This window comes from Erinaceus europaeus, chromosome 2 (assembly GCF_950295315.1).
Source record: "Erinaceus europaeus chromosome 2, mEriEur2.1, whole genome shotgun sequence".
Taxonomy (NCBI): domain Eukaryota; kingdom Metazoa; phylum Chordata; class Mammalia; order Eulipotyphla; family Erinaceidae; genus Erinaceus; species Erinaceus europaeus.
This window is the reverse complement of record NC_080163.1, coordinates 120,926,108-120,951,734: the sequence shown is the minus strand read 5'-3', so window position 1 is coordinate 120,951,734 and position 25,627 is coordinate 120,926,108. Positions and strand designations below refer to the sequence as shown.

General features: G+C 46.0%; 1 protein-coding gene across 3 annotated transcripts in view; it reads right to left on the bottom strand.

Annotated features, from left to right (window-relative positions):
* Positions 1-25,627, bottom strand: part of C2H16orf74 (chromosome 2 C16orf74 homolog) — a 56,786-nt gene that overhangs the window by 30,445 nt on the left and 714 nt on the right. For 2 of the 3 annotated variants that reach the window (XR_009548240.1, XM_060185059.1), the window contains exon 2: positions 1,861-1,910. The exons of the other annotated variant lie outside the window; for it this stretch is intronic. Coding sequence is in view for 1 of the 2 variants with exons in the window: in XM_060185059.1 (XP_060041042.1) it covers positions 1,861-1,888 (28 nt within the window). In the remaining variant the exon portion in view is untranslated. The remainder of the gene's footprint in view (positions 1-1,860; positions 1,911-25,627) is intronic. 3 annotated transcript variants of the gene reach the window in all.

The window sequence follows — 25,627 nt, the reverse complement described above, 5'->3', positions numbered from 1 at the left end:
CATGCCCAAGGATCTCACTTGCAGAGGGAAGGACCTCACTCCCCAGCAGCAGAGGGAAGCTTCATGAGCAGTCAAGCAGGTCCGCAGGTGTCTCTGTCCCTTTCTGTCTTCCCTTCCCCTCTCAATTTCTCTGTCCTATAAATAAAAATAGAAAAGAAAAAGAAAAAAAAAGAAAAAGGGAGTCGGGTGGTAGTGCAGTGGGTTAAGCACACATGGCGCAAAGCGCAAGGACCGGCATAAGGATCCTGGTTACAGCCCCCGGCTCCCCACCTGCAGGGGAGTCGCTTCACAAGCAGTGAAGCAGGTCTGCAGGTGTCTATCTTTCTCTTTCCCTCTCTGTCTTCCCCTCCCCTGTCCATTTCTCTCTGTCCTATCCAATAACGATGACATCAATAACAACAACAATAGTAATTACGACAGTAAAACAACAAGAGCAACAAAAGGGAATAAATAAATAAATTTTTTTTTAAAAAAAAGGAAAAGATGGATGCCAGGAGCAATGGATTCACACTGTGGGCACAGAGCCCCAGTGATAACCCTGGTGGCAATTAAAAAACCCGAACTCCAAAGCTTATCTGAACACTCACTGTATGCTGGGTCTGAGAGGGAGATCTGCAGTAAAATCAAGGGGAAGAGGGTACCTGGGCCCCCAGCTCTAAGGGTCTGACACCCACTCTCTGGAGGCTACCAGCTCTGCAAAGACCTCCTTCCACTCCCATGTGGTCAGTGAGAGGCTCAAGAGCAGCAGGCCCGTAAGGGAAAGTAGGGAGCACATGTCTCTGGATGCCCACCCCACTTTTTTGTACCCACCTGTGTGGGCATCTCTGAGGCTAGATGCCAGGAAGGGAAAGAGGAGGGGCTGGGAGGTCTGAGCCAGGGGATGGGAGAAGCATCCAAGGAAGGTTTTTCAAACCTTTTCAAAGTCCTTGAAACACAGGACTTTCTCTCTGGGGGGACCACTACTCCCTGTTTGCATGTAGTCTTGGAGGAGCTGCCCATCAAGGTGCCAGCCCTCAAGAAGGGGGGGGGCTTTGGCATATGCCCTGAGCAAGGCCACTGCAAGGAGCTCCAGGGCCCCCTTCTTCTCAGTGACTTGAAGGATGGACAGATGGAGCCTGGTTTCCTTTCCCACCTCCTGGCTTCCAACTGCTGGCGGCAGGCACAGAGCTGCAGGCAGGCCCAGATGTGGTGGGCATGCCACCCTTGGGCCAAGGACACTCAGAATTCAAACTGGGGAGCCACGGGAGCCTTGGTTCTGAATGGTGGGCTTCAAGGGGAGATGGCTGTGTGGGCCCAATTGGTCCCAGGTGTCCCAGGGTCATCAGACATTGGACAGAAAGTTCTAGAGTACAGGACAGAGTTCTGGGCAACCTTTAACAAGGCCTCCAACACCTTCAGTGAGTCTGTGTCCTTCCAGAATTTTCTCCTGCTGGCTAACCTTGTCTCCTAGCCCGTCCTCCCCAGTGCCTGGCAGGCTGGCCCTCCTATCTTAGTGATAACAGACCTGCAGGGTGAAGAGCAAACATGCCTTGGTGCCTGGCACCTCCGCCAAGTGCCTCTTACTCCTGATTCCCTGCTGATGAGGGCTAATGGCGCTGAGGGGAAACAGGCCTGAGGGAGTTTAGGCTTAACGAGGTCCCTGGTCACCAAGCCTGGAGGGATACTCAGATACAGAGTGAATGTGGAAAGGAGCCTACTGAGCAAAGGTGCTGCTGAAAGGGGGTGTGTCCCCCCAGAACAGTGACCCTGGGGTCTAGACTCCACTGTTTCCTGTCTGCCCTTGCATTTCCCTCTCCAGCTCCCTCAACCCAGCCCCCCAGCCCACCCAGGGAGACAATGATGGACACTTTGTGGACTTACCTTTCAAGCAGGACAGCTTCAGCCCCATGTCTACACCTCCCTCCACGGGCCTGTGGAGAGATCAGAGGCTTGTTTTGTATTGGCCACGTGTGGCCAGGCCCCCACCTCCAAGTCCCCTATGGGTGCACAACAGGAAGTTGTGGTGGAGAGCAACCGCAGCCCTGAGGTCACAGTGCCTGGCAAATACATCTGGGTTGCATTTGCTCAGAGATGTGGCTGCATTGGTGGAAAGGAAAAAACTCACAGGCACCTCAAAGCTGAGCACACTGGAGGCCGAGCAAGGCCGGGCCCCCACCGAGGCTGAAAGTGAGGGCATGGCTAGGGTGCTGGCATGAAGCTAATACATCCAAACTGGCCTTTCAGGGGCTGCCATTGTGGCTTTAGGGGCAGAAGCAGCGCAAGGGGAGGCCAGACGTCTGCAGGATGGGTGTACCTCAGTGAGAACCCTGCCCTCTTTGAAAATGCAGACTCTTGGTTGACCACACAGATCAAATTCCTAGGAGCACAGTCCCCAGCCTATGGAGGTAAAGTCTGTCTCACCCAGCAGCCTAGTCCCCACCTTATTCCTGCAGAGAGTTGACAAAGTCGGCAATTGACCCTGCCTGTTCAGTCAGTCTGTCCTCAGTAATGACCCCTAACTCCCAAGCTGCATTTGCCAGCCCCACTTTAAGACTTGGAGAACGAGGTTCAGAGTGGCGTGTCACAAGCCCAAGGTCACCCAGCACACTGGCTGAGAGAGTAGAGTGGGGATTTGAACCCAGGACTTCCCTTTCTGTAGGGTCTACCCACAGGCCCTTCTAGGGGAGAGGTGGGGGCTTGCATGCAGCCCTTATATGAGTCAGCTATGTGAGCAGGATAGATGGGGGAAGGGCAGGATACAGGTGTGACCAAGCAAGGGCCAGCCCTGTCTCTCAGTCTCTGGGCCTCTTGTCCTGTTCAGAGACTGGATGGAAGGTGGCCCAATGGGGGGAGACATAGGACACCTCCCCATACACACACACATACACACACACACACACACACACACACACTCTCTCTCTCTCTCTCTCACACACACACACACACACGCACGCACACGCACATGCGTGCGCGTGCGTGCGCCAAGCAAACCATCCTTGGATGCTTCTCCTATCCCCTGGCTCAGACCTCCCAGCCCCTCCTATTTCCCTTCCTGGCGTCTAGCCTCAGAGGTGCCCACACAGGTGGGTACAAGGTCAAGTGGGGGAGTGGGAGCTACCTCTGAGTTCAGGTTGTTCAGATTAATAGGGAAGATGGACAATCCACTGCTCCAGACAGGGAGAGGCTAGCTTCAGCAGGGATCAGAGGATAGGTGGGCAAAGAAGGGTCCTACCCAGCCCGGGAAGTCTAAGGACCTTGAGCCTTGAGACAAACAGGAGGGGACCAAGCAGAGAACAGCCTCCCAGGAGGGGGGAACTGAATGTGGAAAGGATAAGAAGGGTGGGGTCCACAGATAGGTGGGAGTCAGGGCAAGAAGAGGGTAGAGTGAGGGGCCAAAGGAACACTTGAGACCTCCTGGGGATGGGGTAATAGCGGGGGTGGCTACAGAGTTCAGATGCTGCTCTGAGGGCACGGAGGAGCAGTGCAGGCCAGAAGAAGTAGGGAATCTGAGTCCTACAGCCTGCACATGCCATCCATGCAGGGGCTGTGCTGGAGGAGCCACACCTTGCATGAGGAGAGCCCCCAGCAGTGCAGGATTGTGGGAGCCCCCAAAGCACCGAGCCTGGTGGTATGCTGGCTAGGGTCATGGAAGCTCAGCTCTGCATCAGAAATTGTGCCACCTGGGCATGGAAGATAGGGCTGCAGAGGAATCAGCAGGTGGAGCTCAGGCTGTCAGGCAGGTGGGGGAAATGGGGGCACCTCAGGAGGAGGAGAGGCCAGTCTGGAGGTGGGTTCTGGAGAAAGTGTTCAGTTTTAGGCAGGTGGGCTTTGTGGAATGCAACTGGGACAAATACTAAGAGGTAGACTAGGAGTGGGGGATAGGGTAGAATGGGGAGAGAGAAAGTGGGGAGACAGGCAGGCACACACTGATGGAAAGACATTCAGGCCAGTGGGGATAGATGGGATTTCTGACCTAGGAGCTGGCCCTGAGCTGTCTGCTTCCTGGGGCAGAGCCTGGCTCGGCCACATAATGGCAGAAAAGGTCCTAGACTCTCAGACCCTCTTTTTCCTCATCTTTAGAGAGGGGCTGAAGCCCAGCATCCCAGTGAGGCACACTGAGCATTGAGCATTGAAGGCGAGTTCTGTCAGGTCTGTGCACCAGGCTGGGAGTTCAGCAAAGGCACAGGAAGTGTGTGTGGGTCCCTTCTGCATGCTGCCAGTGATGGGAGGAGGGCACATCAGCAAGGAAGTCCCTCCATCCCCAGGCCAGGCAAAGGCACTTTAACCAGCTGGAGGAGCCTGGGAAGGGCATCTCAGAAGTGCTCTCGGGTGCTTCCAAAGCATCTGCTGCCTGGGTCCCACCCCTGAGAGTCCTGGATAATTGGTCTGGGTGTGGTCTGGCACTTGGGCTTTTAAAAGCTCCAGGGAGTTGGGGAGAGGTGGTTCTCTTGCTGTGCAGGATGAGATACCAAGAAGCGTGCTTCCTTCTTGGGAAAGAGAGAAGGGGCTTGGCCTGGAGAATGAGAGCACCCCAGACTAGGCCCCTGGGAATAAAGGAGCTATTCTGAAGCATTCACTGGGCACTCAGCATCATCCGAAGCCTGCCCCAAGAGGCTGAGAACACCCCTACAACCATTTTAAAGATGGCGAAACTGAGGCACAGATAGGGTCATTAAATCACAAGAAGCTGGATGGATCATGAGTGGTTGGGTCAAGATTCCAGAGCCCATTCCTCTCTCCATATATTTATTTTTATTGCCACCAAGGTTATTTCTGGCGCTCAGTGTATGCATGATGAATCTACTGCCCTGGAGGCCATTTAAATTTTTTTTCTTCCCCGCCCCTATTTTTAAATAAAAAAAAAAAAATTCTTTTTAGGGGGTTGTGGGGGAGCGCAACAGGTTAGGCACATATGGTATGAAGTGCAAAGACTGGTGTAAGGATCCTGGTTCGAGCCCCCAGCTCCCCACCTACAGGGAGGTCACCTCATGGGTGGTGAAGCAGGTCTGCAGGTGTCTATCTTTCTCTCCCCCTCCTCTCTTGATTTCTCTTTGTCCTATTCAACAACAACAGCAATGGCAACAATAGCAGTAACAACAATAGCAAGGGGAACAAATTAGGAAAAATGGCCTCCAGGAGTAGTGGATTCAGTGCAGGCACTGAGCCCCAGTCATAACCCTGGAGGAAAAAAAATTCTTGTTAATTTTGATAGGACAGAAATTGACGGGGGGGGGGGGGGGTGAAACAGAGATGGAGAGAGAAAGAAAGAGACCAGTAGTCCTGCTTCACCACTGGTGAAACTTCCCCTCTGCAGGTCGGGAACAGGGGCATAAACCTGCATCCTTGTTCATGGTAATATGTGTACTCAACCAGGTGTACCACTGCCTAGACCCTACTGTCCACACTTTCAACCAGAGATTGGGGATACATAGTGGTGCACTCTGTCTCTCTTTCTTCCTCCCATAATGAGTGCCCCACAAAGTCTGGATCATCAACAAATTATTCTAGAACCCCCACTGGCCACTTTATTCTCCTTGGGTTAGTCCTTCTCAGAAAGTGCCCACCCCAACCCACCCAATAGATTTTGCCACAGAGCCCCTCTTTGGGGAATAACAATTTGTGCTGAATTCCTCAGAAGTAATCGACATAAACAATCCACTAATCTAATACTCCAGTGAAACGGCAATCACCAAAGTGGCACGGGATGGGATCGGGAGACAGCCCACCCGGTAAACTGTATGCATACCTCCATTACTGAGGTCACGCGTCCGAGTCCCACTATCACATGGGAGCACCGTGGACAGCACCCGTGGATGATAGGGCAGTGCCGATGTCTCTCCTCTCTCTTCCTTCTCACTCTATGTGTTTCTCTCTCAAAGGAGATAAAGATGAAAAGCTGGGGGAGTTGGGCAGTAGTGCAGCGGGTTAAGCACAGGTGGCGCAAAGCACAAGGACCCACAGAAAGATCCTGGTTCAAGCCCCCAGCTCCCCACCTGCACGGGAGTCGCTTCACAGGCGGTGAAGCAGGTCTGCAGGTGTCTATCTTTCTCTCCCCATCTTTGTCTTCCCCTCCTCTCTCCATTTCTCTCTGTCCTATCCAACAACGACAACAATAACTACAACAATAAAACAACAAGGGCAACAAAAGTGAATCAATAAATAAAAATTTTTTAAAAAGATGAAAAATTGGGAGATAGGACTTCCGGAGGCGGAGCTACGAGCAGCAGATCGCTTTCTCTCCTCTCTTCTCCTCTCCTCTCCCGGATCAACTAGGAATACCAAAGGAGACCACCCGGACCGAAACAAGACAGGACTAGAATGACCACAGAAACCCAGTAAATCACCCGTGAGTACAAACACGCGTGGCTGGTGACAGAGAGGAGAGAGGGGCCTAAGGAGAGACTAAGTGACTGCTAACAGTTCAACAGTTTGTCAGTGGAGACACCACCTCCAGTCTGCACCACCAACAAGGGGACAGCTGAAGGGAGGAAAGGACTCCCCAGAGACTCACCAAGTGCAACTCTGAGTCTCCATTGCTACTACCCTCAGAATCTGGAGCAGCAACAGGGAGGGACTCCAGGGGACAGAGATCTAACCGGGAAACTCAGGAGAAGACCTATACCTCGGTGGCATAGCTGAGGGGCTGTGAAAGTCTCTTTGCATAACCACTGGATTATCTCTGCCACACCCTGCTTTATCTCTTGGTCAGGAGTCAGTGATTAAGCTAAGAAGCCTACTGATAGTTTAAAAGCCCTCAGGCTCCCATAGCCTACAGGGGAAAAAAAAAAAAGGCTTTTACACCACTGAACTCCAAATCAGGGATTGAAAAAACTGTTAACTTATATAAAATGGTTAAAACAACAAGAAAAAATATTGGAGACTCGAACCAGGACAAGAGTCCAGCTAAAAGTCCTCCAGAGGGTGAAGCACAAAACAACGAGTTCAACATCCAAACATTAGCTAAGGAAATAATAACAGGAGTGAGTAAAGAATTTGAAAAAATTGTAATCAGAAATGCAGGAACAACAAATGAGAATATGGAAGAAAATTCTAATTATCTCATGGTTATTAGAGAGCTGAAAGCTGAAATCGCTGAGCTAAGAAGGCAACTAGCTGAACAAGCTAAAACAGTATCAGAGCAGGGCAACAAAATAGATGAACTCCAGAAAGCAGTAGAGGGCAGAGAGAATAGAATCAATGAGGCTGAAGACAGAATTAGCAAGATTGAGGATGAATTAGAGACAACTAAAAAAGAAGTAAGAGATCTCAAAAAGAGATTAAGAGATGCTGAAAACAACAACAGAGTCCTATGGGATGACTTCAAAAGAAACAATATACGCATTATTGGCTTACCAGAGGAAGAAAGAGAAGGGGAGGAAGAAAGCGTTCTCCAGGCCATAATAGCTGAAAATTTCTCTAGTCTAGACAACACCAAAGACATAAAGATTCAAGAAGCCCAGAGGGTCCCAAACAGAATTAACCCAGACCTAAAGACACCAAGACATGTCATACTTAGATTGGAAAGGAATAAGGATAAAGAAAGGATCCTCAAGGCTGCAAGAGAAAAACAAAGAGTCACCTACAAAGGAAAACCCATAAGATTAGCAGCAGACTTCTCCATACAAACACTACAGGCCAGAAGAGAATGGCAAGATATCTATCGAGTGCTCAATGAGAAAGGCTTTCAGCCAAGAATACTATATCCTGCTAGATTGTCATTCAGACTAGATGGAAGCATCAAAACCTTCTCAGACAAGCAACAGTTGAAGGAAGCAACCATCACCAAGCCTGCCCTGAAAGAAGTTCTGAAAGGTCTCCTATAAACAGTCAGACCACCACAAATAGGACATATATCAAAACACTCTAAAACTCTACAAGAATGGCGTTAAAATATCTTCAATCTTTGATATCAATAAATGTCAATGGCCTGAATTCACCTATTAAAAGACACAGAGTAGGAAGATGGATCAGAAAACACAACCCAACAATATGTTGTCTACAGGAAACTCACCTAACTCAACAAGACAAACACAGACTTAAAGTGAAAGGATGGAAAACTATCATTCAAGCCAATGGCCCACAAAAAAGGGCAGGAACAGCTATTCTCATATCTGACATGATAGACTTTAAAATAGATAAGATTAAAAAAGATAGGAATGGACACTACTTAATGCTCAGAGGATCAGTCAATCAAGAGGACTTAACAATTATTAATATCTATGCACCCAATGAGAAGCCATCTAAATACATCAAACTTCTACTGAAAGAGCTACAGCAATATATTAACAGTAACACAATCATAGTAGGGGACTTCAACACCCCACTATCTCAACTTGACAGATCATCCAGGCAGAAAATCAGTAAAGACATAAGGGAGCTAAATGAAGAGATAGATAAACTAGAACTATTGGACATTTTCAGAGTCATTCATCCCAAGAAACTGGAATACACATTTTACTCAAATCCACATGGATCATTCTCAAGGATAGACCATATGTTAGGCCACAAAGACAGCATCAGCCTATTCAAGAGCACTGAAATCATCCCAAGCATCTTCTCAGACCACAGTGGAATTAAACTAACACTTAACAATCAACAAAAGATTAGTAACAGTCCCAAAATGTGGAAGCTCAACAGTACACTTCTTAACAACTTCTGGGTCAAAGAGGAAATCAAGGAAGAAATCAAAATGTTTTGAGAGTTCAATGAAAATGAAGACACAAGCTATCAAAATATTTGGGACACAGCTAAAGCAGTCCTAAGAGGGAAGTTCATAACTATACAATCACACATTAGGAAACAAGAAAAGGCACAAATAAACAGCCTGATTGCACATCTTAAAGACCTAGAAGAAGAACAACAAAGGAATCCTAAAGCAACCAGAAGGACAGAAATTACTAAAGTTAGGGCAGAAATAAATAACATTGAGAATAGGAAAACCATACAAAAGATCAATGAAAGTAAATGTTGGTTCTTCGAAAGAGTAAACAAAATCGACAAACCTTTAGCCAGACTCACAAAACAAAAAAGGGAGAAGACCCAAATAAATCGGATAGTAAATGAAAGAGGAGATATCACAACAGACACTGCAGAAATTCAACATATCATGCGAGGCTTCTATGAACAACTATATGCCACCAAGCTAGAGAACCTGGAAGAAATGAATGATTTCCTAGATACCTACCAACTTCCAAAACTAAGTCAAGAGGAAGTGGATAACATGAAAAGGCCCATCACAGCTAATGAAATTGAAACAGTTATCAAAAATCTTCCCAAAAATAAAAGTCCTGGACCAGATGGTTTTACAAATGAATTCTATAAAACTTTCAAAGAAGAACTAATACCTCTACTTTTAAAAGTCTTCCAGAAGATTGAAGACACTGGAATACTCCCTGCCAGCTTCTATGAAGCCAACATCACTCTGATACCAAAAGCAGACAGGGACACAACCAAAAAAGAAAACTACAGACCAATATCTCTGATGAACATAGATGCGAAAATATTGAACAAAATTCTAGCCAACTGGATACAGCAGTATATCAAAAAAATTGTTCATCATGACCAAGTGGGGTTTATCCCAGGCATGCAAGGTTGGTTTAATATACGTAAATCAATCAATGTGATCCACCACATCAACAAAAGCAAGACCAAAAACCACATGGTCATATCAATAGATGCAGAGAAAGCCTTTGACAAAATACAACATCCCTTTATGATCAAAACACTACAAAAAATAGGAATAGATGGAAAATTCCTGAAGATAGTGGAGTCTATATATAGCAGACCTACAGCCAACATCATACTCAATGGTGAAAAACTGGAAGTATTTCCCCTCAGATCAGGTACTAGACAGGGCTGCCCACTATCACCATTACTATTCAACATAGTGTTGGAAGTTCTTGCCATAGCAATCAGGCAGGAGCAAGGAATTAAAGGCATACAGATTGGAAGAGAAGAAGTCAAACTCTCCTTATTTGCAGATGACATGATAGTATACATGGAAAAACCTAAGGAATCCAGCAAGAAGCTTTTGGAAATCATCAGGCAATACAGTAATGTGTCAGGCTATAAAATTAACATTCAAAAGTCAGTGGCATTCCTCTATGCAAACACTAAGTTAGAAGAAATTGAAATCCAGAAATCAGTTCCTTTTTCTATAGCAACAAAAACAATAAAATATCTAGGAATAAACCTAACCAAAGAAGTGAAAGACTTGTATACTGAAAATTATGAGTCACTACTCAAAGAAATTGAAAAAGACACAAAGAAGTGGAAAGATATTCCATGTTCATGGGTTGGAAGAATTAACATCATCAAAATGAATATATTACCCAGAGCCATCTACAAATTTAATGCTATCCCCATCAAGATCCCAAGCACATTTTTTAGGAGAATAGAAAAAATGCTACAAATGTTTATCTGGAACCAGAAAAGACCTAGAATTGCCAAAACAATCTTGAGAAAAAAGAACAGAACCGGAGGCATCACACTGCCAGATCTCAAACTGTATTATAGGGCCATTGTCATCAAAACTGCTTGGTACTGGAATATGAACAGACACACTGACCAGTGGAATAGAATTGAGAGCCCAGAAATGAGGCCCCACATGTATGGACATCTAATCTTTGACAAAGGGGCCCAGACTATTATATGGGGGAAGCAGAGTCTCTTCAACAAATGGTGTTGGAAACAATGGGTTGAAACATGCAGAAGAATGAAACTGAATCACTGTATTTCACCAAATACAAAAGTAAATTCCAAGTGGATCAAGGACTTGGATGTTAGACCAGAAACTATCAGATACTTAGAGGAAAATATTGGCAGAACTTTTTTCCGCATAAATTTTAAAGACATTTTCAATGAAACGAATCCAATTACAAGGAAGACTAAGGCAAGTATAAACCTATGGGACTACATCAAATTAAAAAGCTTCTTCACAGCAAAAGAAACCACTACCCAAATCAAGAGACCCCTCACAGAATGGGAGAAGATCTTTACATTCCATACATCAGATAAGAGTTTAATAACCAATATATATAAAGAGCTTGCCAGACTCAACAACAAGACAACAAATAACCCCATCCAAAAATGGGGGGAGGACATGGACAGAATATTCACCACAGAAGAGATCCAAAAGGCAGAGAAACACATGAAAAAATGCTCCAAGTCTCTGATTGTCAGAGAAATGCAAATCAAGACAACAATGAGATACCACTTCACTCCTGTGAGAATGTCACACATCAGAAAAGGTAACAGCAGCAAATGCTGGAGAGGGTGTGGGGTCAAAGGAACCCTCCTGCACTGCTGGTGGGAATGTCAATTGGTCCAACCTCTGTGGAGAACAGTCTGGAGAACTCTCAGAAGGCTAGAAATGGACATACCCTATGACCCTGCAATTCCCCTCCTGGGGATATATCCTAAGGAACCCAACACATCCATCCAAAAAGATCTGTGTACACATATGTTTCTGGCAGCACAATTTGTAATAGCCAAAAGCTGGAAGCAACCCAGGTGTCCAACAACAGATGAGTGGCTGAGCAAGTTGTGGTATATATACACAATGGAATACTATTCAGCTCTAAAAAATGGTGACTTCACCGTTTTCAGCCGATCTTGGATGGACCTTGAAAAAATCATGTTGAGTGAAATAAGTCAGGAACAGAAGGATGAATACAGGATGATCTCACTCTCAGGCCGAAGTTGAAAAACAAGATTAGAAAAGAAAACACAAGTCGAACATGAAATGGAATTGGAGTATTACACCAAAGTAAAAGACTCTGGGGTGGGTGGGTGGGTGGGGAGAATACAGGTCCATGAAAAATGATGAATGAAATAGTGGGGGTTGTATTGCTAAATGGGAATCTGGGGAATGTTATGCATGTAAAAAAAAAAAAAAAGAAGTAGAAACGCAAAGCAGAAATTGACTGAGTTTGGAGTATGGCACCAAAGTAAGAAAGCAGAAGTATACTAGAGTTTGCAGTGAGTACCTCCCTAATACTTCCTCTCCACTTTTCCAAGCTTTGGGTCCATGATTGCTCAACAATTTGTTTGGCTTTGTATGTTAACTCTCTTTTCAGTCACCAGGTTCCAGGTGTCATCAGGATGCCGGCCAGACTTCCCTGGATTGAAGACACCACCAATGTGTCCTGGAGCTCAGCTTCCCCAGAGACCCATCCTACTAGGGAAAGAGAGAGGCAGGCTGGGAGTATGGACCGACCAGTCAACGCCCATGTTCAGCGAGGAAGCAATTACAGAAGCCAGACCTTCTACCTTCTGCAACCCTCAATGACCCTGGGTCCATGCTCCCAGAGGGATAGAGAATGGGAAAGCTATCGGGGGAGGGGGTGGGATATGGAGATTGGGTGGTGGGAAAAAAAAATAAATTAAATTAAAAAAAAAAAATGAAATGGAATTGGAGTATTACACCAAAGTAAAAAACTCTGGGGTGGGTGGGTGGGTGGGGAGAAAAAAAAAAAAAAGATGAAAAATTGGGATGGGGAGACTATTGCTCAGCAATAGTGTCACACATGCACAAGGGTCTGGGTTCTTTCCCTAGAGTGGTACTAAAAGAAGTATCCCAGGTTCAAGCCCCTAATCCTCAACTGCAGGGTCTGGGAAGCTTCATGAGCAGTGGGACAGTGCTGCAGGTGTCTCTCCTTCTGTTTCTCTCCCTTTCTATCTTTTACCCTCTGTCAAAGGGAGGGGTGTGACACTGGCAACTGGAGTTGTGCTGGCACTGAGTCTCAGCAATAACCCTGGAGGCAGAAAAGAGTGGTGTGGGGGCATGAGAACACCCTCAGCTGTGGCCGTGGGAGCTGGGATTTCCAGGTAGGAGTTGATTACATATGTTTGTGTTGCTGTGAAAAGTAATAAAATGGATCGGGGTCTGGGAAGTAGCACACTCAGTTGAGTGCACACATTACCCCCTTTCCTCACAATTTCTTTCTGTCCTATCTGATAAGTAAGAAAGGGGGGAGGAAAATGGCCACCAGAAGTTGTGGATTTGTCCTGCAGGCAATGAGCCCCAGCAATAGCACTGGTGGCAGTCAAAGAAGGAGGGGAGAAAGAGGAGGGGGAAGAGAACAAAGAGGAGGAGAAGAAGGAGAGAAAAAGAAAATGAGGCTAGCAAAATGGCTCACCTGGATTGTTTTGTCATGTGCATGTCAGATTCATGACCCAGGTTCAAACCTGGCCCCCACTACATTGGAGGCTGCTTTTAGTGTTATGATGTCTTTCCCTCCCTCTCCCTGTCTATCTAAAAAGTTCATCCTGGAGTGGTGGACCCATGATGACCAAAATAATAATAATAATAATAATAATAAAATGGTCAAAAGGAAGACTCCTATTAGACTGAGACCAATGTTTAACTTTCTGATGTGATCACTACACTGGGTTTTGTAAGAGATTTCTCATCTTAGGAAACATACACTCAAGTGTTTAGGGTCAAGAGTCATCATTTTTGTAACTTAACTCACTTAAGGGTTGGCCAGAAATCCCTAACACCTACATGTGTATACAGAGTGGACCAAGCAAATGTGGTTATAGGCCTATCTCTGGGGAGGGATGCACTGAGGACTTTGTGTTCCTGCAGCCGTGCTGTGAGCTAGAGACTGAAGTGAAGCAACCAACAAAAGACAGGAAAACAGGCAGAGAGGAAGTCTGAGTTACCTCCTTCTGTGCCCTTGTCTGCCTGCAGCACACAGGGTATATGGGACATCAAGTCCTCTCTACCAAAAACTTATGGATATGGATGGAGTTACGTCTGTGGTGTCTGAGGCCCACAGGTCTGAGCCTGGGGGAGGCTTGGGATTATTTGTGCCAGGTGACAGTACCTCCCAGAGAGTTGTCCTGAAGTGGGAGGTTTTGTTCCCAAAGTCAGATCATAGTTATGGAAAAATCCACCTCAAAACACTCAGAGAAGGAAGGGTGGGGGAAAAATAAAGAGAGAATGAAGACGGACCAGTGAAATAGCTCAGGGGGACTGTGTGCCGCTATGCCGCGTATGCAGCCCAGGTTCAAGCCCAGCCTCCATCAAACAGAAGCTTCAGTGTGATGAAATCTTTCACTCTCATTCTGCCTCAATGAAAGAGAGAAAGACAGGGGGCCAGGAGGTGGCATGCTTGGTTATAGTGCATACATTACAGTGTCCAAGGACTGGGGTTCGAGCCCTGACTCCCCCACTTGCAGAGGGGAACACTTCATGAGTGGTGAAGCAGATCTGCAGATTTCTATCTTCTTTCTCTCTATCTCCTGCTCTCCTCTCCTCTCCATTTCTCTCCTCTGTCCTATCAAATACAAAATAGGACCAGAAACTATCAGATACTTAGAAGAAAATATTGGCAGAACTCTTTTCCGCATACATTTTAAAGACATCTTCAATGAAACGAATCCAATTACAAAGAAGACTAAGGCAAGTATAAACCTATGGGATTACATCAAATTAAAAAGCTTCTTCACAGCAAAAGAAACCACTACCCAAACCAAGAGACCCCTCACAGAATGGGAGAAGATCTTTACATGCCATACATCAGACAAGAGTTTAAATAACCAACATATATATAAAGAGCTTGCCAGACTCAACAACAAGACAACAAATAACCCCATCCAAAAGTGGGGGGAGGACATGGACAGAATATTCACCACAGAAGAGATCCAAAAGGCAGAGAAACATGAAAAAATGCTCCAAGTCTCTGACTGTCAGAGAAATGCAAATCAAGACAACAATGAGATACCACTTCACTCCTCTGAGAATGTCAGACATCAGAAAAGGTGACAGCAGCAAATGCTGGAGAGGGTGTGGGGTCAAAGGAACCCTCCTACATTGCTGGTGGGAACGTCAATTGGTCCAACCTCTGTGGAGAACAGTCTGGAGAACTCTCAGAAGGCTAGAAATGGACCTACCCTATGACCCTGCAATTCCTCTCCTGGGGATATATCCTAAGAAACCCAACACATCCATCCAAAAAGATGTGTGTACACATATGTTCTTGGCAGCACAATTTGTAACAGCCAAAAGCTGGAAGCAACCCAGGTGTTCAACAACAGAGGAGTGGCTGAACAAGTTGTGGTCTATATACACAATGGAATACTACTCAGCTGTAAAAAATGGTGACTTCACTGTTTTCAGCCAATCTTGGATGGACCTTGAAAAATTCATGTTATGTGGAATAAGTCAGAAACAGAAGGATGAATATGGGATGATCTCACTTTCAGGCAAAAGTTGAAAAACAAGGTCAGAAAAGAAAACACAAGTAGAACCTGAAATGGAATTGTCATATCACACCAAAGTAAAAGACTCTGGGGTGGGTGGGTGGGGAGAATACAGGTCCATGAAGGATGATAAATGACATAGTGGGGGTTGTATTGTTAAATGGGAAACTGGGGAATGTTATGCATGTACAAACTATTGTATTTACTGTTGAATGTAAAACATTAATTCCCCAATAAAGAAATAAAAAGACATTAATTCCCCAATAAAGAAATAAATTAAAAAAAAATACAAAATAGGAAAAAAAAAAAAAAGAAAAAATGGCTGCCAGGATCAGTGGATTTATAGTGCTGGCACCACGTCCCAGCTATCACTTTAGTGGCAAAGAAAAAAAAAAAAAAGACAGAAGGAGGGGGTTGGGCGGTGGTGCAGTGGGTTAAGTGCAGGTGGCGCAAAGCTCAGGGACCGGCGTAGGGATCCCGGTTCAAGTCCCCAGCTCCCCACCTGCAGGGGAGTCGCTTCACAGGCGGTGAAGTGGGTCTGCAGGTGTCTATCTTTCTCTCCCCCTCTCTGTCTTCCCCTCCTCTCTCCATTTCTCTCTGTCCTATCCAACAATGAACAACATCAACAGTGGCAATAATAATAACCACAACGAGGCTACAACAACAAGGGCAACAAAAAGGGGGAAAAATGGCCTCCAGGAGCAGTGGATTCATGGTGCAGGCACCGAGCCCAGCAATAACCCTGGAGGGAAAAGAAAAAAAAAACAAAAAACAGAAGGAAAGAAGAATGGAGAAGGGCTGGGAGACCGTTCACCCAGCAGAGCAGGCACCAAGCTGCCCATGATGTCAGGGTTTGAGCCCAAGCACTACCTTGGAGCACTAGCAATGGCAAGAGGAGGTGGTGAAGTAGTGCTTCGGTGTCTCTCCCCCAGTTTGTTTGTTTTTCCAATGTTTTTTATTTTAATGATAGAGCAAGATACAGAGAGAAAGATAAACACAGTGAGAGACCAGAACGTTACTCAGCTCTGGCTTATGGTGGTGCTAGGGATTGAACCTGGGACCTCAGAATCTCAGGCATGAAAATCTTTTTCATAACTTTGGTGTCTCTCCCTTAAAGAAAATAAATTTTTAAAAAAATTGGGCGAAGTGGAACACATGTGGGCAGCCCTGCGTTTATCCCTTGGCATTGCATTGAATAAAGAGAAAAGGATGGAGGAATGAAGGAAGAAAGAGAGACAACAAAAGGATGAGGACCAGCAGAGTTCCTGTTTGGATTCAGGGAGTTTAGACTGAACCAGGGTCAGGCACATGTCACATAAGGGACCAGGCCTATGCAGAATGCATCTATTTCAGGTGGTTTGCTGTTATTTGTTTTTGCTTTCTTCTACTGTCATCAGGGCCCCACTACTTCAGGTCAACTTCTTCAGGGGGAGGGAGAGAGAGAGAGAGAGAGATAGAGACACCACAACACAAAAACTTTCACCTGTGTAGTGGGGGACAGGTCACATGCATGGCCAAGCAGGTGTACTCTCTTGGTGAGCTATCTTGCTGGGCCTATTTGAGGTATTTCAGCTGTATTGAATAAAACACTATTATTACTGGGGGTTGGGAGATAGCTCATCTGGTAGAGTCCACACTTCACCAAGTAGAATAACTCAGGTTCAAGCTCCAACCGCCATATGGGAGCACCGTGCAAAGGGGAAGCTGTAGAGTAGTGCTGTGGTGTCTCTACTTCTCTCATCTTCTACCTAAAAAGAAAGTTCATCAGGAGCAGTGGAATCATACAGACACAAAGCCCCAGCAAAAAGAAAAAACAAACAAACATGAGTTGCCATTACTATCTAGACAAAGTGGCCACAGGAGCAGCCAAGGCAGAGAAAGAGTTCTTTGAGGAGTTGTGTGACCTTCCAGGTATGATTCCATTCTCTGAGCATAAGGCACTCAAACCTGCCTCTTCAGTCAGGCTGAGTATGTTCCTCTGCAAAGAAGGCTCCAGCACCCCACCTCCAGGAAAGGGCCTGGGAAAATCATCACCACCACCACTGGCGCTATGACACCACACCTGCTGTCACATTATTAGGCTCCAGGAACCCTCACAGAGAGACCTCTCCATCCATTCCCAGGTGTGGATGTTGTCTGAGGAGGAAGCACATTCAGAGCACCCACTCTCCACCTTTGTGATGGGGTTATGGGCTGGGGGAAACTCCCAGAAAAGACCACTGATGCTCTCCTGGGAGAGCCCCCCCCCCCCACACACACACACACTATTTGTAGGGTGCAGTGTTTGCAGCAGAGGAGTTGAGGTTGGATTCTGAGTCCCACCCAGCTGCACAGAGCCAGCACAGGACCACTTCCTCAGCAGCAGCTCCAGGCAACTAAAGCTGACAGATCCCCAGCTAATGCTTTCAAGAGGCTGAGGCCTGGGCCACGTTCATTATCAAAATGACTCCATGGAACCCTAAGATTCCCCAGGGGAAGAGATATCCCCTTTTTACAGAGGAGCAGTTTAAGCTTAAAGGAACCCAGTGGTTCTTAGAAGTGGCCTGGCCTGAAGTGGCCTGGGCCCAGGCCCAGCTCCCCTACACTGAACTCCTGTCATCACCCTACACCCTACAAATTTACAGGTAAATTTGTTACAGAGATACCTGGCTAAGCAATAAGAAAGAAAGGATTGCATGGCAGGAGGAACAGACATATGGAGAGGGGCCCTCAGAGCCAGGCTGGCTGATGGGAGACCAGTGCTCCCCCCACCCAGCACTGCTAGTTTAGGTATGAATGTTCTCTCTCTTTCACACGTTTGTAGGGTGTGAAAAACCTCCCTGCATATGGAAGCGGGCTCTGTTTATGTTCCCTTTGAAATATCAGATTGTTAATTATTGGCACAACAGCTTGAAGGAGAACAGGTTCTTTCTTGCACTGGGCATAAAAATGTTCCCTGTCATCAAATGGCCACAACAGGATCCTCTCTGGTGACAGAGACTTGGACGGGCAATGATAAAAACTGACTTCCTCCCACAGGGCCTACACCCACCTCCCTCCCCAGTGTGTGTGTTGGGGAGTCACTTGCTCTGCATGCCACACTTTTTACTCTATTTCTCTCTCTCTCTCTCTCTCTCTCTCTCTCTTTTTATCAGAGCATGGTTCAGCCTTGGTTTATGGTGGTATAGGGGATTGAACCTGGGACCTTGGAGCATGAGTCTCTTTGCATAACCATTAAGCTATTTATCCCCCATCTCTCTTTTAAAGATTTATTTATCTATTTATTGTGAGACAGAGTGAGAACCAGAGTGTCACTCTGGCATGTGCAATGCCAGGATTGAACATGGGACCCCATGTTTTTAAGTATAACAATATAGCCACTATGCCACTTCTCAGGCCATGTTTTTTTTTTTTATTTTTTAGTTTTTAAAAAAATTATCTTTATGGGAGTCAGGCAGTAGCGCAGTGGGTTAAGTGCAGGTGGCGCAAAGCTCAAGGACCAGCTTAAGGATCCCAGTTCAAGCCCCTGGCTCCCCACCTGCAGGGGAGTTGCTTCACAGGCGGTGAAGCAGGTCTGCAGGTGTCTATCTTTCTCTCCTCCTCTCTGTCTTCCCCTACTCTCTCCATTTCTCTCTGTCCTATCCAACAACAATGACATCAATAACTACAACAATAAAACAACAAGGGCAACAAGAAAGGGAATAAATAAATATAAAAAAATCTTTATTTATTTATTTGGATAGAGACAGCCAGAAATCGAGAAGGAAGGTGTGATAGAGAGGGAGAGAGATAGAGAGACACCTGCAGCCCTGCTTCACCATGTATGAAGCTTTCCTCCTGTAGGTGGGGGCCTGGGGCTTGAACCCAGGTCCTTGTACATTGTAACATGTGCGTTCAACCAGGTGCGCCACCACCCAGGTCCTTAGGCCATGTTTTTTATATTTTATCTTATTTTAGATATTTTATTTATTACTATGAGAGTGAGAACCAGACCTTCACTCTGGCATATGCAAAGCTGGGGATTGTACCAGGGACTCCATACTTGAGAATCTGTTGCTTTATTAGCTGCACCACTGCCTCCCAAGCTGCTGTATTTTTCTTTTAAATATATGTATTTATTATGAGTGAGAAACTGAGACATCAGTGATACTACTTAGCTCTGGCATAAGGTAGTGTTGGGGATTGAACTTGTGGCTTCTGGGGCCTCAGACATGCAACTTGTATATTCTAACAAGCTGAGCTAGCTCCCTGGTCCTCTACATTTCTTTAGAAACAGGGAAATAAAAGGTAGAGAGATATCAAAGCATCATTCCACCATCCATGAATTTCCATCAGAGCTGCCCAAGGTGGTGCCAGGGTATAAACCCAGGGCCTGAGCATGTGCTCTACCCACTGAGCCACTCGTTGGCTGTGTATTTGTATTTGTTAGTCTGTTACCCCTCTGTGGAGGCTGTCTTTGCTCTAACACCTAGGTTCCCAGAGGAGGCCCTATTGGAAAAGATGGGATGAGGATGGAGGTCTGATGTGGGTCTACACAGGACATGACTCACTTTATTTTTGTTTTTATTGTTGCAGTTATTATGTTGTAATTGATGTCGTTGTTGTTGGATAGGACAGAAATGGAGAGAGGAAGGGAAGACAGACAGGGGGAGAGAAAGATAGACACCTGCATACCTGCTTCACCTCTTGTGAAGAGACTCCCCTGCAGGTGGGGAGCTGGGGGCTCGAACCTGGATCCTTATGGTCCTTGTGCTTTGCAAAACCTGCGTTTAACCCGCTGTGCTACCACCCGACTCCCCATGACTCACTTTCTAACAAAAACTTCACTTTAGGCCCAAGGGGTAGCGGGGAAGAATCAGAACTGAAGGATGTGACTGGGCACCCAGGTGGGTGGACCAACCAGGTGAGGTAGAATCCAGTTCCATGATCAGATAGGGGGGATTTGGGATGGCTCCAGCCAGTTTTCTTACAGCAAACATGGGAAAGAAAGGCCTAACAAGCTCCCAACAATAACACACTGGGCATCTTGCCTTTTTTCCTTCTTTAGAAAAGGCACTTTAGTTTCGCACCAGGATTAGAATTCCTGCAATTCCAGCTAGAGAGACTGTGTTGGGAACAGATGCTCTAAGTGATAACATGCCTCCCATCCTGGGACAAAGTGACAACACAACCATCTCCCCTCAGCTTCAGCCCTTGGAGCTGCAGGAGGCCTTGAGCACTTGGGGGCATTCCTTAGTTCACAGCTCACCAACAGGAAGTGAAAGGGTGGGGGAGAGGCAGGGCACCCACCCAAATCTCCACCTGCTTTTCTGTCACCAGGCAACATGGCCCATTGGGGCTCAGCCTGGGCTTCCCATTGACTGGCCACATAATCCTGAGCAAAGACTTGCCACTGTCCCTCTGAGACTACTTGATCCAGCTTAGTACTAAAGATGTGCACACTTTTTTTCATATGTTCCATGCTAATAAATGGTGATTGGCAAGTAAGGGGGTGGGAGGCCAGCAGAGTGCACCCAGTAGGGCACACATGTTACCATGCACAAGGACCTGGGTTCAAGCCCCCTGTCCCCACCTACTGGGGGAGGGGAAGCTTTGCAAATGATGAAGCAGTGCTACAAGTGTCTCTTTTCTCTATCTCGTCTTAGCTCTCAATTTCTCTCTGCCTCTATCAAAAAAAAAAAAAAAAAAAGGCCACCAGAAGCAGTGGGTTCATCTTATAGGTACCCAGTCACAGAAATAACCTTGGAGGCAAAGAAAACAATAACAAGGGGGGTAGGGCCAGGGGATAACTTACCCAGTAGAGCACACACTTTGTCATAACTGGGGGGCCTGAGTTGAGCCCTCAGCCAATACAAGGGAGTGTCTACATGGGGGAAGCAGGGAGGCCTCTCAAGCAGTAGAGTGGTGCTATGCCTCTCCCTTCCCGCTTCTCCTTTTCTGTCTGACTCCCTCTATATGGAAAAAAGAAAGAGAGGAAAGGGGCACCCACCAGGAACGAAGGAATAATGCAGGTGTGGAGGCCCAATGAAGACCCTAGTGGAGTTAAAAAAAAAAAATAGTGGTCTGGGAGATGGTGCAGTGGATAAAGCATGAGACTCTTAAGCATGAGGACCTGAGTTCAATCCCCAGCAGCACATGTACCAGAGTGATGTCTAGTTTTTATTTCTCTCCTCCTATCCTTCTCATTAATAACTAAATAAATATATTTTTAAAAATGAAAAGAAATGGAATAAATAAATCTTAAAAAGAAAATCTGGACCAGCAAAATAGCTCATCTAATTTGCCATGTGCATAGCCCAGGTTCAAGCCCAACCTTAACTCACTGAAGGAAGCCTCAGTGCTGTGGTCTCTTTTATTCTGTTACTATCTAAAAAATGAGTAAGTAAGAAATAAGTAGATCTTGGGAGTCAGGTGGTAGCACATCAGGTTAAGTGGACTTGGCATGAAGTGCAAGGACCGGCTGAAGGATCCCGGTTTGAGCCCCGGGTTCCCCACCTGCAGGGGAGTAGCTTCACAGGTGGTGAAGCAGGTCTGCAAGTGTCTATCTTTCTCTTCTCTCTGTCTTCCCCTCCTCTCTCTCTATTTCTCTCTGTCCTATCCAACAACGACATCAATGACAACAATAACTGCAACAATAAAACAACATCAATGACAACAATAACTGCAACAATAAAACAACAAGGGCAACAAAAGGAAATAAATAAATAAATATTTTAAAAAAAGAAATAAGTACCCCACACCTATGGACATCTAATCTTTGACAAAGGGGCCCAGACTATTAAATGGGGAAAGCAGAGTCTCTTCAACAAATGGTGTTGGAAACAATGGGTTGAAACATGCAGAAGAATGAAACTGAACCACTGTATTTCACCAAATGCAAAGTAAATTCCAAGTGGATCAAGGACTTGGATGTTAGACCACAAACTATCAGATACTTAGAAGAAAATATTGGCAGAACTCTTTTCCGCATAAATTTTAAAGACATCTTCAATGAAACGAATCCAATTACAAGGAAGACTAAGGCAAGTATAAACCTATGGGACTACATCAAATTAAAAAGCTTCTTCACAGCAAAAGAAACCACTACCCAAACCAAGAGACCCCTCACAGAATGGGAGAAGATCTTTACATGCCATACATCAGACAAGAGTTTAATAACCAACATATATAAAGAGCTTGCCAGACTCAACAACAAGACAACAAATAACCCCATCCAAAAATGGGGGGAGGACATGGACAGAATATTCACCACAGAAGAGATCCAAAAGGCAGAGAAACACATGAAAAAATGCTCCAAGTCTCTGATTGTCAGAGAAATGCAAATCAAGACAACAATGAGATACCACTTCACTCCTCTGAGAATGTCAGACATCAGAAAAGGTGACAGCAGCAAATGCTGGAGAGGGTGTGGGGTCAAAGGAACTCTCCTACACTGCTGGTGGGAATGTCAATTGGTCCAACCTCTGTGGAGAACAGTCTGGAGAACTCTCAGAAGGCTAGAAATGGACCTACCCTATGACCCTGCAATTCCTCTCCTGGGGATATATCCTAAGGAACCCAACACATCCATCCAAAAAGATGTGTGTACACATATGTTTTTGGCAGCACAATTTGTAATAGCCAAAAGCTGGAAGCAACCCAGGTGTTCAACAACAGATGAGTGGCTGAGCAAGTTGTGGTATATATACACAATGGAATACTACTCAGCTGTAAAAAAATGGTGACTTCACTGTTTTCAGCCGATCTTGGATGGACATTGAAAAATTCATGTTAAGTGAAACAAGTCAGAAACAGAAGGATGAATATGGGATGATCTCACTCTCAGGCAGAACTTGAAAAACAAGATCAGAAAAGAAAACACAAGTAGAACCTGAAATGGAATTGGTGTATCGCACCAAAGTAAAAGATTCTGGGGTGGGTGGGTAGGGAGAATACAGGTCCAAGAAGGATGACAGAGGACCTAGTGGGGGTTGTACTGTTATATGGGAAACTGGGGAATGTTATGCATGTATTGTATTTACTGTTGAATGTAAAACATTAATTCCCCAATAAAGAAATTAAAAAAAGGAAATAAGTAGGTCTTTAGAATAATAATAATGATGGGCTAGCAAAATAGTTCACTTGGATAGTATACTTTTCCATGTGCTTGGCCCCCATCGTAGAGTTGGAAGCCTTGATGTTGTAGAGTCTCTGTCTCTGACTCTACCTGAAAAAGTCAGCCAGAGCAGTGAACCCCTGGATATGATCCCCTAGTCCCTCCACCCCCCAAGTAAACTGTAACCTGGAAGGTGGCACAGCAAGTAAAGAGAAAAACTTACAGGTATGTAGCCCTGAGTTGTATTCTAGGTACTGCATATGCCCAAATGATGCTCTGGTTCTCTTGATTAATAAATAATTTTTTTAAAAATATGGAATTGTCCCTTAAAAATAAAAATTAGGGGGTGGGGTGAGTGGTGGTTCAGTGGGTAAAATGCGAGCATGCCTTACCATGTGTGAGACCATGGGTTTGGATCCAGGTACCACACAGGAATACCATGGAGGACACTGGGGGAGCTCCCTGGGTGGTAGAGTGATGCCATGGTCTCTCCCTTTCTTTCTCTCTCTCTCTCTCTCTCTCTCTGCTTCCAGGATTATCAATGGGGCTTGGTGCCAGCACTATGAATCCACTGCACCTGGAGGCCATTTTTCCCCCCACATTTTATTGGATAGGACAGAGAGAAAGTGAGAGGGGATGGGAAGACAGAAAGACAGAAACCTGCAGATTTGCTTTGACTCTTGCACAAGCATTCCCCCTGTGGGTGGGGAGCAGGGGCTTAAACCTGGATCTTTGTGCCACTCCTTGAGCTTAGTACTATGTGCACTTAACTAGGTGTGCCACCAACTGCCCCCTCCCTTTTTCTGTCTCTCTAAAATAATGAATGAGAAAATTACCCTAGGGAGGCCTCTCAGTGGTGATCACACAAGGCCTTCTCACACAAGGTCTTGGCAAATGCACTTAAAAAAATACTGTAATAATAACTATGGGGCCTGGCTCAGAGGTCTAGCACATGTCTGAATCCCTGAGTTCTGGGTTCAATTTCTGGCCCCCCATTAAAAAATGTTGTTACTCTGGGCCGGTGGAATATCTCACTTGGATAGCATATTGTTTTGCCATACACATGACCCAGGTTTGAGTTTGGGTCCCCACTGCATTGAAGGAAGCTATAGTGCTATGGTTTCTGTCTCTCTGGTTCTCTGTCTCTATCTAAATAATAATGACTATTACTATTATTATTATTATTATTATTATTATTATAATAAAAAGTTACTCTGAAGTGACCTGTATAGCTAGAAGGGGCACAAGAGGCTCCTAGGAAAGTCTGGCTTCTGGGTCTGGGTGGACACTATTAGGGTGTTAAGACCTTAATGATCTTTTTCATGGGAAGGGAAGTGGGGGGGTTGCACCTAGTGGCTCCACAGGTCTGACCCAGCCTCAGAGTATTCAAGAGCATTCACTGGGAGGTCTTCAGATTCTAGGCCTGGATTTGCTACATACCAGCCACTGACCTTGGATAGGTCACTTGACCCTTACAAGCCTTTGTCTTCATCTGTAAAATGGGAAGGCAACATCAAGAGATAACACAGGTGCTGGCCTTGGGCACTTAGATTAGTACTGGACACAAAAGCGCCCAGCAAACATCGGGTACAGCACTCTGCTGTCCACTGGGGAAGGTCCCCCTGCAAGTCTCATCTAAGCTCAGGCTCAGGAGACCACAGCTGCCCCACCAGAAGAGGACGATTTCCAGGGAGAAGGGATTAGCTGAGTGAAGTGCTCAGCCTCCTTGGGGCTGGTGAAGAGATTAAGTCTTTCCATAAATACACCACCTCCCTCCCATCCCCGGAAGGAGGGTTGAAGTGGGGACTAGGAACTCAAGGTGGGTGTGGTCCACAGAGGTAAGAATCAGGTAAGGAGTACTTTTTAGAGTTAACCCAGCCAGGGACGATGGGGTTTGCTTTCCAAGCTTTTCTGAGGGCAGGGCGGGAAACTGCAGAGCCTATCATCCAGGTGTTCAATTCTGAGCCTCAGTTTCCTCATCTGTTTCATCTGTTTCATCTTTGTTTCACAAAGCCTGAACCATCTCAGAAAGTTTACAGGGCTTCCTCCATGATTCAAAGGCCACTGAGCCTGCACAGGCTTTTCTCAGAGCCAGGGGTCTGGGAGAAGCCCCAACCGCCCTTGACCCTGCCCACCACATAGCGCAGGTGCCCCCCCTTTCAGTGAATGATTCCCCACCCCCCACACACACCCCACGCCCAGTTCCGTTCAGCTCCCCCAGCCGGGAGAAGTCAAGCCGGTGTTCATACTGGTCGCCCTTTGCGGTTGCAAACCAGCTTTGATGCCCTGGGAGCGAGGAGGGGGGGCTAAGTGAGGCGGTTCATAAATAATAAATTTTTAAATACTCGATAGAGGGGAAATGGT